The sequence below is a fragment of the Lytechinus variegatus genome, chromosome 14 (genome assembly GCF_018143015.1).
Source record: "Lytechinus variegatus isolate NC3 chromosome 14, Lvar_3.0, whole genome shotgun sequence".
Lineage (NCBI taxonomy): Eukaryota > Metazoa > Echinodermata > Echinoidea > Temnopleuroida > Toxopneustidae > Lytechinus > Lytechinus variegatus.
In genome coordinates, this window is record NC_054753.1 from 7,542,984 (window position 1) to 7,557,982 (window position 14,999).

Below are 14,999 nucleotides of genomic sequence, written 5' to 3' on the forward strand. Positions count from 1 at the left end.
TATATAGATGATGATGATAGAGGTAAGGATAGTGGTGAATACCACACAAGTAAGATGATTAGCAGAATAGCAACAAGAAAGTCCACAAAGAGAGGAAAAAAGACAGATTTGAGGATCAACAAGAACACCAGTATAGAGAAATCTCAGCATAGGGAAACCTGAAAGGAATAAAATAAGCATGACCAGGGGCTAATTAAAAATAACTAGATGGGGAAAGACTTAACAAAAGATAGCAAAGGAATAAAATCTGACACACTCGCCCAACTCTTATACCCATTCTCTTATTATACTAACCCATGATCATGTACCCTTTGGCAATAACAGAAGACCTTGACATCCATCCGGAGAGCACGATGGACCAGGAGATTGAGATGGTTAAGAAGATGCTTCTTGAGAGCGATGCTCTGGACACCAGGGCAGGACGGGAGAAACTCCTCCATGAGCTTGCTAGGATACGCATCAGGCAGGAAGAGAGATTGCAGGATGCCCTCGCAGCCAAGAGGAATTACCAACAGGTTAGTCAGAAGGTCCTTGTGATCTTACACCATATTACCCTGATTAGTAGGTTAGTCAGAAGGTCCTTATGATCTTACACCATATTACCATACCAGTAGGTTAATCAGGAGGTCTTGATGATTCTGCACCATATTACCCTGTCCAGTAGGTTGGTAACGTCTTGATGACCGTATACCATATTATGGTGACCAATATGTCAGAACGTCCTGATGATCTTGCCCGACATTACCCTGACCAGTATGTTAGAAGGTATTGATGATCTTGCACCATTTTACCCTGACCAGTATGTTAGTCAGCAAGTCCTGATGATCTTACACCATATTTCCCTGACCAATAGGTTCGTCAGCAAGTCTTGATGGTCTTGCGCCATATTATCCTGACCAGTAGGCCAGTCAAAAGTTTTTGATGATCATACATCACACTACCCTGATCAGTAGGTTAGAAGGTCCTGATGATCTTCCACCATATCTCCCTGACCAGTAAATATGTTGATGTGTCAGCTAGAAACTTAATTTTAGATTTGCTTAATTTTCTCTTGCAGGAGATGGAGTTTCTGAGACTCACCAAGAAAGACAAAATGAGGGAGGCCATGGAATCCAAGCGATCACTACGCAAAGAGCTTGATCGGGTCCGGATCGAGTATGAGAGGAAGCTTAGAGAGTCCAATGACTCCCGCCAGCGCCTCAAACGAGACCTTGAGCACGCCAGGAGCCGACGGAACGAAAAGTCCAATGAGATCGGAAGGGACAATGAACGCCTGGTCTCTCAGAATGAATACCTCAAGGATCGGGTGAGGGATCTTGAGGAAGAGAGAGACCAGCTCCGGAGAGAGCTCCAGAGGTACCAACATGAGAAGGCGGACGAGTCCAAGGACGGGGAGAAGGGGAAGGGCGAGAAGAAAGAGGAAATGTTAGAGAAGGGAGAAAGATTAGACCAATCATCAAATAGAGACAGTAGTTTAGACTGTGATGGACAGAAAGTGGTGGAGAAAAAGATGGTCGAGGTGAAGAAAGAGAAGGAAGACCTTGAATCCTCAGAGAAAGTGAAAGATGGCATTGATAGGTCTCCTCCACAAAGAGATGTCTAGTTGTCCCCATTCAGATTGATTCCAACATCAGTTCTTGATCAGAAAAGGAGATGACAGACTCTGGTGTTCATTGGAAACCTCAGATTTTATGGGTCATTGCAAGTTAGGAGCATCTTGGCTGTGTAGCCGTATGTCATAGAAAGCTGGTGTTGCCATGCTAGAGCTTGCGGCCATGTCGCGCCAACAAACCGCATCGTGAAAGAGACGTAGTGCCTGAGTTTGTATCTACCCTCTTTCCTATAAAGCTTGTGTGAAGAAGTAAACCCTTGTCACTTATCTTGACGTCCAATGCTTTGTGTAAATACTGTCAAGCGCTATCTTTGTGTGAGTTTGATCCCAAAATGTGACTTGATGAAAGTCCACCGCTGTAATTGGGCATAACCACTGACTGATCCTTGCATTTTTTTATCCCTTGCAACCCTTCTATCTCTACAGTCATATGCATCTACATTTCAGAGATATGTCCAAGAATTTGGATAATCTATGTAACAAATTTATGAACATATATATATAATAAATATATATATATATATGTAGATATACAATATACATGATGCGGTGTATATTCAATTTTTAGATTTTTGTTGCCAGCTTTTTGAAAATCTTGTTTATAAAAGACTAAGGTCACTGCCAATGAGTAACATTTATTTGTTTCCTAGATATGTTTTCATGAATGTATATTTGAATTCTTGGTCAATGTTATGACATATGTTTTATTCATGACATAGTATTGTATGATTCAATTCAGAGGATGAGGATTTTTTTTGTTCTTTTTAATTGCTATTTGTTTGATGTTTTCTGGTATATTTCTTTGCCTAAAGAGGATTAGAATACTAGTATGATGTATGTTTATTGAATATTCATTATATTTAGATTTTTTTCTTTCTATATTTCTAGATGGAAGTATGCATGAATTTTATTGTTTGTTCATTGTTATTATCTGCAGCTGGAATTTGTTCTAATTTTGAATCTGAAGAAAAAGAAATGCCTAACTTCCTTAAAAATTTTACCTCATGTTTTTGGGCAAATCGGTGCGATATTTTTATCTTGCCTTACAAAACGATTGTAAAAAAAAATCTTTCGCTTCACCGTCTATTATGAATGTGAATTAAATACCTCTGTAACTTTGAAGTTTCACTTCGGGAGTTAACATATTTTGAAAGTTTTGATTGAGACTAACCTGATAATCACCTCCTAAACGTGCATGCCAATCTAAATTCTATTTTCTCTTTCTTCGTGTGATTAGATGATACCTTTATACACCAATAATGGTTACCTTTCTGACTGACAGGAAGGCTGCTTGGTGTAGAATATCTTTCTGTTGGATAAAGTCTGTTTGGTATCCATTGCACCCACCTGAATAGGGGGGTAAATCGTCTTCTGCTTTGTTTTTATTTTTTAAATCTTCGTGTAAACCATGTCGTACTCCTCTTCCACTGTTGTTCTGTTTTTGTGGCTTTTTGTTGCAAAATAAGGAAAGGTTTCCTTTTTAAAAAATAAGGGGTCCAGAAATTTTTTGGGAATCTGAATGCATATTCCTTGTGAAGGGAGTGAAGTGGGGACATAAAAGAAGCATTTTATTGATTTAAATTTTGCATGCTTTCCTTAGTGGTTGCATGAAAAAATGCATCCATTGTTTTTGGGGTCAAACTCTAAATTTAGGTACTGTGAAGCTTTTGTTTGGTTTACATGATAAATGGAAGTATTTCTTTCTGATCGCAGTCACCATAATTAAACTGTAAAGTTAAAAAAAAGATGTAATAGATATTTTTTTCAATAAATATCCATTGGATTAAACACAAAGTCAAAGCATTGTACTGCTAGAAATCTACAAAAGACTGGATTTAATTTTGTTTATATGATGAAAAGACATTTTTGATTTGAGAGTGATGTCTGGACAATCCCATTTTATATTATTTTAGGAATTTCTCAAGTACTGAAGAAGGAATGAAAATTAAACTCGAGCAGCACAAAATTTGGAGGTGAATGCCAGGATCGTTGATCATGCTTTTAACTAAACTGGAGCACAAGAGTGGAAAAAGGGAGATAAAAATGCTCTAATTTGATATCAGGAAACAAAAATTATAATTAGTACTTGTCCTGATAGAAGATAAAGAATTACTATAGTTTTGGTGAAACTCAATGTTCTTTATTTTCTGTCTTTTTGTTGCGTTTTTTGTACAGCTTTGGAAACCAATTGTGTTGGTCCCATGCTTTGAAATAGAGTGAGAGAATAAAACGGGTAACTTTTGATTATTTTATTGTTATTTTATTGTTTACTAGCGTCATTTTTCGCTGTTTCTTATTAGTCTTGTAATTTGGAATATTTTCAATCGAGTTGATAGCTTTTGATGGGTGTATTAAGTAATGTGATCTTTTATCTTTTGGTTCCTATTTGGATCCTATTTGGATCATTGAGAAAAATCAATGTATTTTTAATGAAATATCAGCATTGAAATTCGTTGAGTAGAAAACAGTTTGTTGATAGTCTATGTCATGTCCTCATTTCCTATGCCTATATATTGTACTACAGTGAACTATGATTTTTGAAATGTGTGGCATAGTTTCTGAGCTGAGGAAAAACAATCTGAAAAGCTGATTTGCTTGTAAAGAATTTTACGTAGATACAGGGATAGATACATTAAAATATATCACCGTGCATGTAAATATATATATATAGATCATATATGATAACAGAAATATACTATATAAAGAGTGAAGCAGTATTATGGCTAGGTAATGACTTGTGCGTCGAGTTCTGATTCTTTATCTCTCATTCCCCCGTATGTGTATAAAAGAAATGTTTGAAGGATTTATCCCACGGTAGCACGTTCCTTATGTTTTTTTTTGTATTGGAATATTGAAATTTAAGTTCATATTGTATTCACATTGGGAAATTCAAGATTTTCATGTTCTTCAGATCTTCTTAACCAAACCTTAGCCTTGGGAAAGTTTACTGCCTTAAGAGCAATCCAGTGCGTTTAACTTTATTTCCTGTGAACGTAGAAATCCCCCCCCCCCAAAAAAAAGAGTAAAAAACCTCAAGAACGGATTTCCAATAAGAGTGGGAATAGAAATGAGGCATCCATAATGTTATGAAACACAAGATCTTCAGTTCGTTGTTTGATTTTTTTTACAAATTAGCAATTCGATAGATAACACAATCATCTTTAGCAGTGCACAAAATGTATTCTAGCTGGAATTGATAGATCCCTCTAAAATAAGGAGAAAGAAAGGCTGTCCCGAATAACACATTGTGAAAAAAAGCATTTGATTTTGCTAATTTTGTGTTTAACAAATTGCATTTTGTCAAAAGTAATTCTGCCTAGGAGAGATAAACAAGTGACAATACAGTGTTTGATTCAAACATTAGCTGTCAGAGGTTTTCCACCTTCTTAGTATAGTTGTTGTTCATGTCAGGTTGGATTTATCGTTCAAAGTGATAGTATGTTGCCAGAGGTATGAGCTGTACCCCCTGACGCAAAGTTTACTGATTAATCACTAAATGAAATGGTCTATTTTGGCCAGTTTGCTCTTTAGACTTACTAAGAACCAATCAGAATTGTTCTTTCAAATAATGATTGATCACTAACCTTTGTGTAACAGGGTCCAGGTGAACTTGTTTCATACACTTCAAAGGTCCCCATAACTTAGAAACTTCTGATGAAAAAGTAGTATGTATCTTAGAACTAGTCTTGTAGACAGTTAAGGCCACCTACGACTGTTCGCCATCCGATTTTGGAACAAGTCGCATTTTGCTCATTTTCTGAATATGTGATTGGAACATCATTTTATTTGTGGTTAAAAACTAAAAGAATACTAATCTAACCATTTTGAAAGATTGTAAGCCTTTATTTTGGAGAAAAGGCCAAATTAGTTTCAAATCGTAGCCAATCGTACGACTGCTATGACGTCATTACGACTAGATATTAAATATTCTTTTATTCTAAGAAGGATGATAGCATAGTCACAGATTTGAACATAGGTATACATACAATGATTTCGAACATTACACAGTAAGATATTCCAAGTCTCAATAATAGCATCAAATTCTACGTTTTTTTTCCAAAATTGAGTCGCAGACCAATCGTAAGGTATGCGGTCGCCTTTAGAGAAACAGCACGGCCTCGGTTCACATCAGCGATGACAGGATGTAGACAAGGGAGATGTTGATCAATATTTTTCTTGTGTGCAAGCTTATGCATGTTCCAGGTGTTTTCCAACTTTGGCCAATTCTTTAGGATGTAGAATATATGAGCATGTACAGAAAAACATGTTGCATTATGGGTCAACATGTTGACTCCCTTCCCCCCTCCCCTCCCCACTCCCAGGTTTACTTAAAGATGGCTCTCTTCATCACTGGCAACGTACTATCGCTTTAAAAGTTGCAAGGTTGTACAAGTCTTGTAAAACAAGCCAAGATGTCTAGCCTAGCACTGATGCGGTGTTGTTGAGGATAAAGGATGATACGCATGCATACTTCATTGGATTATCTTGTAGAACTGGCAATTTTCATTTGAATTGCCATTTCTTATTATTATTCCTCAATGAATCTCTTGAATTTCCATTTATCAATTTCAATATTTTTGTAATATTTTCTGTAAACAAGTCATCTTCATAAAATATACCTCATTTATGTCAGTTAATGTACAAAAGATTTGATGTTTAAACTGCGCAACTTGTCCTTTCTGTTGTAAATAATGTGTTGTGATTTTGTTTAATCTATATTTCTGCTGTTTCTTTAATTGGTTGGAGCTGTCAGTCAACATGTAGTCAAAACTTATTTGGTCAGTATAGTGGAAATTACAAAATGCTGCATTTTCTTGAAAAATTTAATTTTGTAGGTCACATAATTTGTATAGTTATTTAACCCATTTTGTGTAAGAGTCACTTCATATATTGAGTGTACATATTGTGCCAAACAATGCGATTTAGAGTAATTACAGTGTAAAAATAATTCAGTCAAATTTTTGGTTTAATCGACTAGAATTATAGTCAATATGACTAATACTGTACCAGGATCTGTCTTTTTTTCTTCTGTAGTCTTGGCACCCATTTAGGTTCAGTTACCTAGTTATTTCACTGCAATCTTGTTCATTTGTCTAAAATTCAATCAATTTTGACCAGAATATTACTAGTCGGTCATGTATGACGATGTTTATTTTTGACTTTGCAGAACTTTTTGAGACGAGGCTGTTTTAGACTAGTGTAACATACAATGTTCTGCTGGGTTAGTCAAAGAATTCTTCAATAAAATCGATAAACCAGCAAGATTCCATGTTAAGGAACTGTTGGATGCAAGAGGACCTTCACATTATAGATGTATTAAATGTAAATTGGCATTCAAGCAAATTAGTTGGACTTAAATTAGAGTGAATATTTAGAATTGAATAGTGGAAAATGTTTGGATTGAATAATCATTGTATGCTTTTAACCAAACTAAACAAAGCTTTTATTATTCCTCATTAAATACATTTTTTTTTTAAATAAAGCCAAATTAAACAAGGGACTCACCTCAGTGATGAAGAATGATGAATATAGTAATGATAATAATAAAAACAACAACAGTCATTGTTTGTGACTATTGCCATTTTGTAGGAATCAATTATAATTTTTAAAATGTTTTATGAATTATTTATTGAAATGATATACCGATACAGCTCGGTGATGTCATCATTATAACTTTTTGTGTGTGGATTATGTGTCTTATGTTTTGAAATATATTGACTCGCTTCTGATGCATTGTTTTGATGTTTTTAAGAGGGGACCAGCAAACAAAGGGTAATTATTGTTATTTCTTTTTAAGGAATAGATGGAGTAAATATTCATGTTGGCATTTTACGAACTGTATATGTGTAGCAAAATTGTAGATGCCTTTTTTCATAGGTAAAAATAACTGACCCGAGCGTGGAATATCATATTTGTGCTCAAATCTCGCGACAATTAAGGGAATGCCTGTAGGCTTTTGTGTACAATGCTTTGAGCATCGTGGGGACTGGCAGAGATCAAAGATGAATCAAATTTGAAACTGGTGCTACTATTATTTTGAGTCAATGGTTTGCTGTCATGTCAGGTAAAAAGCTTAGGCAAGGCGTCTTGGATTCACTCAGTCAGTATGTGTGTGTCTGTGTGTATGTATATGTGCCGAAGAGGACACCTTTTCTTAAATCCTCGGTGAATGGAAAGAAGATATGGGACTCTCCTCACAGTTTGAACGTGCATTAAAGTGGCCAAAAGCACTACTAAAACATGCATGTATGGGTATGTACATTTCGTAAATTTATGATAGTATTAATCTAATCTGTACAGAAAAATGAGGATTAGGATTTCACAAAAATCAATGCTTTTATTGTAACTAACGCATGATTTTATCTGTTGTACAGTGTGTGTGTCTGATGTCAGTTGGAATGCTGATGCCAGTGTACATGTAAATAATAATGTACATGGGTTTCAAAAATATATGTATATGTTTACAAAATATATATATATTATATGATTTTCAGAATTTTAATAATGATACAACCAATGGTCTTGTTTTGGTTGGCTTATTGCGTTTGGTGTGAAATCACACGGTTGGGAGTAAGAAGTATGTGTGTGTACATTGGTATAAATGTACTGCAGGCTGATCCAATGTCTAAAAATAGTTGATCAGACAAAAATGTTTAGTAACTATGCAGTAGATAACTTGTAACTACTAGGGTGGGATGTCTTGTTCGGTTTGCAACTGATTTGTTTCCAGATGAAAACGGTTGTATGCCTCGCTTGTAAGTCGGGAGGTAACTGTTCGGAATTTGAATCTCTGGGGATCTCGGCTAGTCTGCGGCTGACACAGATGAGATTGAATTTACTACGCTCTTAATAAACCACCAAATTACTTCATTGGAAGTTTTTTTCATTATTTTTTTTTGAAGATGACATAACTAAGGTAGAGTTTACCAATCAAAATTTTTTCAAAATTTGATTTTATCTCATTTTAAATTGATTTTCGCTGTTGGTGAATCACCTATGTGGAGATCTCTGTACGTGGGACAATGGTCATGCGAACAATGATTTAATTTAAAAGTATTTTAGTTATTGAGATGCCAAAACAATTTGAATATTTGGATGAAGTTTTGATTCTTACAGATTTCGTTTAGAGAATGAAAAATTATGTATTGTTTGTGCACTGAATGTGAAAATTTGAAAAAAAGAAGAAAATTTGGAAACCAATTATTGTTTGCAAATTGAGTAGGATATGCCCAAGAGTTGTTTCTCTGGGTTTAAGTAGTTGAGAGGAAAACAAAACATTTTACTTGTCAGGTTGTGCCAAAAGGTCATTGAAGCAGAGAACTACCCTAGTCACTAGTGTGGTAGTGATACTGTGTGTGGACTTTGGAGATAAAAGGGCTTTTTCGTAAAGGAAAGAGTCCCCATAGATTTCACACTCTTTGCCATAAGGTTGTACACTAAAATTGTCTGAATTATGCCATGTGTTGATTAAGATTTTCTGTACATGTAAGTCTGTTTTCCATGAAATGGACTAACAATGATATGCTATGTGTTCGAGTAAGATTGTTCCCGGGGGCATTTTCTTTTGAAATACTTTGAACAAAGGGAACTGATAATTGCATCTCTTTGAAATGTGTGGTATAGCTTTTTGTGAAATGCAAACATTTTATGTACAGATGTTTTCAATATTCATCATGTCATGAATAATTCATGAGCCATGTGTGTAACCTATTTGAATATTCATGATAGCTTTCTGTAACAATACATGTGTGTTTTTTGCCTACTGCTGATTATTATTCAAGCAAATCTACATATAAATTTTTTGTTCCCGCTGGGACAGAGAGGAGGGAGAGAAAGAAATTGAAAATAATGCATCCATTATTATTGTTATTATTATTTTTTGCCTCATGGGTTGGAGTGACCTAATGTTTCAAGAGGTTTATATCGTTACACATAATTTGAAAAAAATATATATATAATGAAGCTGCATTAAATAAACACCAAGAAAACTGTCTTGACTACCTCATATCAAATGCTCTTACGATTGATTAATTGATGTCATTCTAGGAAGATTGGTGAATGAAGGGGAGTAAGAGACAGAGAGAAAGGGATGGGGGGGGGGGGGGTTCTTCAGCAAAGGACGTATCTTGCGTGTGAAAAATAAGGTGGGAAAGATGGGATGAGAGTGTTAAAAACCAGGGATCTCAGCACATCAGGGAAAATTATTCTACTTTTTTCCAGCCAGGGAAAAATCAGGAAATTTGATTTTAAAAAATATGTCAAATCTGGAAAAGTGCGTCAAATGAGGGGAAAATCAGGGAAATTTGATTGGTCCAAAAGTCGAAATCACGGTAGTCAGTCAGACTCCAGTGAATTAAATGAGTGGTTATGGTGGTACTAATTAGTTTCACATTATTCTTTTTACACTGAAAGCACATGTAATTCACTGCAACAACTTAGAAAACATGCGAAACTGTAAATGGGTTTAAATAATTATCAGGGAATTTTTAAAACTTAAAATCAGGGAATTATGTTTTTTTGAAAAGCTGGGAACGCTGAGAACAGAGAGATATTGGGAGAAAGGGAGAGAAAGAGGAGAGGAAGGGAGAGAGGGGGGGGGGGGACGAAAACATGGACAAAGGAAATGATGGGCAGGCGGTACCAACCATAAAGTCTAAATATTAGCAGGAAGATGATCTGAGGGTAAAGGTAACCTTTTAATAAAACTTGAATGAAGGAAATTGAATGCAATGAAATAAGTTAAGAAAATAGATCTGTGCAAATAACAATAAAAAGAATAAATGAATATATAGTGCGTCCCAGAAAAACGAAACCGAGACTAAGCGATGATTTATCATGACTTAATCACAAATAGACAAAAGACCTACCAATGTAAAGCTTCGAATCTCCTCTTTCATGTGATATTACTTAGAATCTTCATTCACGCATGAGTGAACAAAAATAATTTGAAGAAAGGATACCAAAAACTCATTTGGCGGGGGGTATCTGAATTTCAAACAGAAAATCACATGCCTAAAAGGTTCAATATCTGCTCTTTTATTTGATATCTTATAACAAAAAATGGTCAAGAAGTAAAAAAGTTATGTTCCCTCGAAACAATGCATGTATTTCCAAAATTTCATTAAATAAACGTGTTTTCACCGGTTTACAACAGAAGCTATCACACGGTAACAAAAGGCTTAATGCATGGCTGATCAACAGAACGGAGTTTCGAGTGAGTTTGAACGCTAGCCTGTAAAAATTCTTCATCTGTTATTGAGGTATCAAATTAAAGAGCATGTATTGAACTTTTTAAAAATGTGGTTTTCTTTTCGAAAACAAGATACAGCCAAATTTCTTTTTGGTATCCCCTCTTAAAATTGTTTTTGCTCACTCATGCGAGAATGAGAAATAATCTAAGTAATTTCAGATGAAAGAGGAGATTCTAAGCTTTACAATGGTAGGTCATTTGTCTATTGTATTTGTGATTAAGTTATGACAAATCATCGATAAATCTCGGTTTCGTTTTTTTTTGTGGGACGCACACAAAGGACGTGACTAGGGATAAGTGGTGATTATTATATCGGGTTCAATATACACGTTTTGTTCATCGATCAGGGAGATACGACATGAAGATGATTGAAGACGAAAGGGTAAAGGAAAAATAAAAAGAGGAAAGAAGAATTGGGAATCAAACCACGAGCTCTGTCCATCAAGAAAAATATATCAACCAGGTTTGGAGAGGTTTTATTGTTGCGAAATATATGTTCAGTTTTATCACGTTTTTGCTGAAACGTGAATTGGCACCATGCCATTACAGATGTCAATTGGAAATATAGTCCGCTGTGATCAAAGAATTATAATCGGGGAGGGGTCGGAATGGAATAAAGGGAGGCCACAAGAGAGCGAGGAGAGAGAGAAAGGGAGAGAATGATAGAAATAGAAGGGGAAAACGAGGGGGGGGGGGAATTGAGTGGAGAGAAAACCCAGGGGGGGGGGGCACTCAGTACATAATGCATAGTGGGTATGTGGCGCGGAGGGGACCCCCATTTTCACACTGAAATTTCCGTTCCAAGGCATAGCATTTTTGGGTTCATCCTTATTCCCATTTCTAATTCATATTTCACGAGGGCTATTCAATCAACAATAAAATCTTCGAGGGTTCGAATGGACAACGCAGCACGTCCATCACTAATTAGTTGGCATGTTGCCATCTCTCACTCCATTGAATGGATTCTCAATCTCGGCGGAGGAGTGACCCAACTTCTTGTAGGGGGTCAGTGAAGATGCATGCGTTGTGCTCATCAATCTTGATTTATTGTCAATGGGCTTGTTTGCAACGAGGAAATGAAATGAAAATGAATTAGTGCAGCAGATTCGAAAAAAGGAATGTCAGGACGTGAGAGTAATTTTAATGTTATGAAAATAACCACAGCGATAGCGATTGGTAAGATGGATGGAGAGTACAATTTAAAAGTCAATGAAGTAACAAAAAATGATTGAACATCAAAAATATAACTAACTCCCAATAAACCCCCCTACTTTTTACCAAGACAATGGTGGCGTATCGGGGGGGGGGAGCATGTGCCCAAGCCGTTTATTTCATGGGAGCAAAAAAAAAGGGAAAGGGAGAGGGACAAAAATTATTTTTAAAGGGACAGGCGTGTCACATACAATGAAATAAGCTACCAGCATCAAATTGCGGGAAGTTGGGGGCAATTTCAGGAGTTGTCTGTGTTTTTCCCCTTGCTATGTCACTCTCTAAGGCAAGAAAGTGATTTAAATTCACTTTAGAAATATTCAGTTGTGTTTGATAGTCAATCATATTCATCTCTACTCTTCAATTAACAAAATTAAGCCACTTTTAGAATTGGTGGATGAAAAATATCTGAATGCTTCAATCCTGGCCCAAAGGAAAACGGTTCGTTTTACAGACTAAGATACACATGGAAGAGCTGTGGTGTAGTGGTTCTGCCTATAGCCTTGTAAACGGAGGGTCGTGCATTCAAATCCCACCGCAGTCTAGCGCCCTTTGTCAAGGCGTTAATCCAGTGTTTTGACACTTAATCACTCTCGACCCACACAGCAAAAAGAAAAACAGTGGTGTTAACCGGTGTACATAGAGGACCACACCAGTTATTTTACACCGGTGGTGCTAGTTTTATACCTATATGTGTTATTACAACACCTATGGTTGTTACATGGCTCTTTGGTGTTATGTTTAATCCTAGGGTGTTATTTAACACCTCAGGGTGTGGTCCTCTATTAACACCAATTGGTGTCAGTTTTAACTCCACATTTTTTTACAGTGCAGGTGCTAAATGGGTACCCGGTAGGATGCGAAAGATATTATATGTTTGAATTTGCCAGCGCCAATACGAGGCTGCAATGAATGCAAGGTATGCCCCCAGGGAGTGGAAATTGTGCTCTTTTCGTGCCGGGTTGAAATAATTCAAATGATCGGGGTAATAGTATGCTGTAAAGCGCTTTGAGCCATTCTGGGAAAAGCGCTTTATAAAAATTGACTGTTATTATTATTACATGGAGCATGAACTCTTTGAGACTAAAAATGTGTTGGTTAAAGTTAAACCATGGTTTAAACAGTCAGAGGGTCCGTCGATTAGCAGGGACGTTCACACACACTCTCTTCGCGGAATATTGACCTCATGAATTATTCATGGAACTGTTAATTCGGTCATCACTTTCAAAAGTTAATTAAATTCACTTGACCGATAAAAAAATCCATTAGAAATCATAAAACACACACAAGGCTAAACACATATCGAGACCTCAATCAATGGAAGATTGATTATCACGCTCACTCCGTGACAAAAATAAGTGATGTAAGCTATGGGATTTTTCATACGATTTCTTCTTAATTTCTTCTTGTTTAGCAATCAGTCCTAATGGACTATTGTTTAGGTTCACTATATGCAAGAAATATGATAAGATTTATCTATTCCTGATTTCTATATTCTTTTATTCTGTAATTGTATATTGTTTTGATAAGATGAGGGGGAAACCATAAACAAATGAACCCAACGATTAGCAAAGCTATAGGGAAAATGTACAAGTGTATCTTGGGGTAGAAAATTTAAATTGCCTTGTCCCGTGTTTTCAAAATATTATTTTGTGTGTATTCGTCCAGTTCTAAAGACACACATACATCCTGGCGGTGTTTAAACTATATACTGCACTTTGTTTCTTTCATTTCTTTCATTCGCCTACTGTGTCTGACCAGGCAACTGAATCATGGGGACCCACCTCCTTGGTCTATCATTAATGGCCATGGCGCTAGGTAGAGTTAGCTTGTCCTCGGTATGTTTTAACGATTCCATGACATTTGCTCCGGCGACAATTGCTCTGCTCTAGATCCCACACACTAATAGAATGACCAACTTCAACCCTGGGTTTAACACTATACCCTACCCTAAACTAACACAAAACGCTATTGCAACCCTAACACTACATCTTCGACGAAATAAGCCCAGAGCAATTGTTGCAGGAGCAAATGTTGTGTCACCATTTTAACAACACTAGAACAGAGAAATACCCATGAAGATTATAGCAGTAGCAATAAAGATTAGCTTTCCTCAAAATCAGCTATACTCCCAAGTTCATCGATGCTAATAAAGGCTTTGCCTATACATGTACTTCACAAATTATTTTCTTCTCTCCTATACATGTACATATATCCTTTAGATTCTAACGACAAACATTCCCGTATATTTAGATTACATAACAAATTATACCTCGATCACTCAAAATTTCTGACTGGCACTCTTTGCAATATCACCCCCCCTCCTGTTACTAACAAATGACACGATACAATTACATTTTTTAGCGTAAGCCCTGAAAACCATACATTTTGTTCATCTCCCCCTAAACCCCTTACTGGCAAGGTGTCAATAACTGGCATGTGCCTCCCCTCCCTTGAAAGCCATAATCCAAATTTGTAATGTAAATATACAGTTTTTACCCAGGTATGCACCCCCCCCCCCCCATTTTAAAGTGAGGACTTTTTTTCTTTGCTTGTCAAATTTTCATTGTGAAAATGTGCCCCCCCCCTTGGAAAATCCTGGAGGATCCGCCTCTGGTGTTGGGCGATAAATTTCCACAACTCCCAGGTGACAACCCTGGGATAGTACACAAAACAAATTCAAGGTTCCTTTATTTGTATGAGCATATTTACACGTTTCTTTATTCAAACTTTACATCCTTCAATACAGTGACAAGTATAAATTGAAACAAGTGTAATAGAAAAAAAAGTAAGAGTGGAAAAGTCACAGTATTCTATTTACAAATTTTGCCAGAGTCGACCTTCTTCAATACACTTAAAATGAAATAACACCCAAGAGGCATTTATTCAGATCAGAATCCCTGTTTGATAGACTTGTTATAGTCAGGC

General features: G+C 36.3%; 1 protein-coding gene across 1 annotated transcript in view; it reads left to right on the forward strand.

Annotated features, from left to right (window-relative positions):
• Positions 1-4,621, forward strand: part of LOC121427827 (ski oncogene-like) — a 28,006-nt gene extending 23,385 nt beyond the window's left edge. Inside the window, exons 5-6 of the mRNA XM_041624393.1 lie at positions 325-515; positions 1,058-4,621. Coding sequence (XP_041480327.1) covers positions 325-515; positions 1,058-1,603 — 737 coding nt within the window. The 3' untranslated portion in view covers positions 1,604-4,621. The remainder of the gene's footprint in view (positions 1-324; positions 516-1,057) is intronic.
• The last annotated feature ends 10,378 nt before the right edge of the window (positions 4,622-14,999 follow it).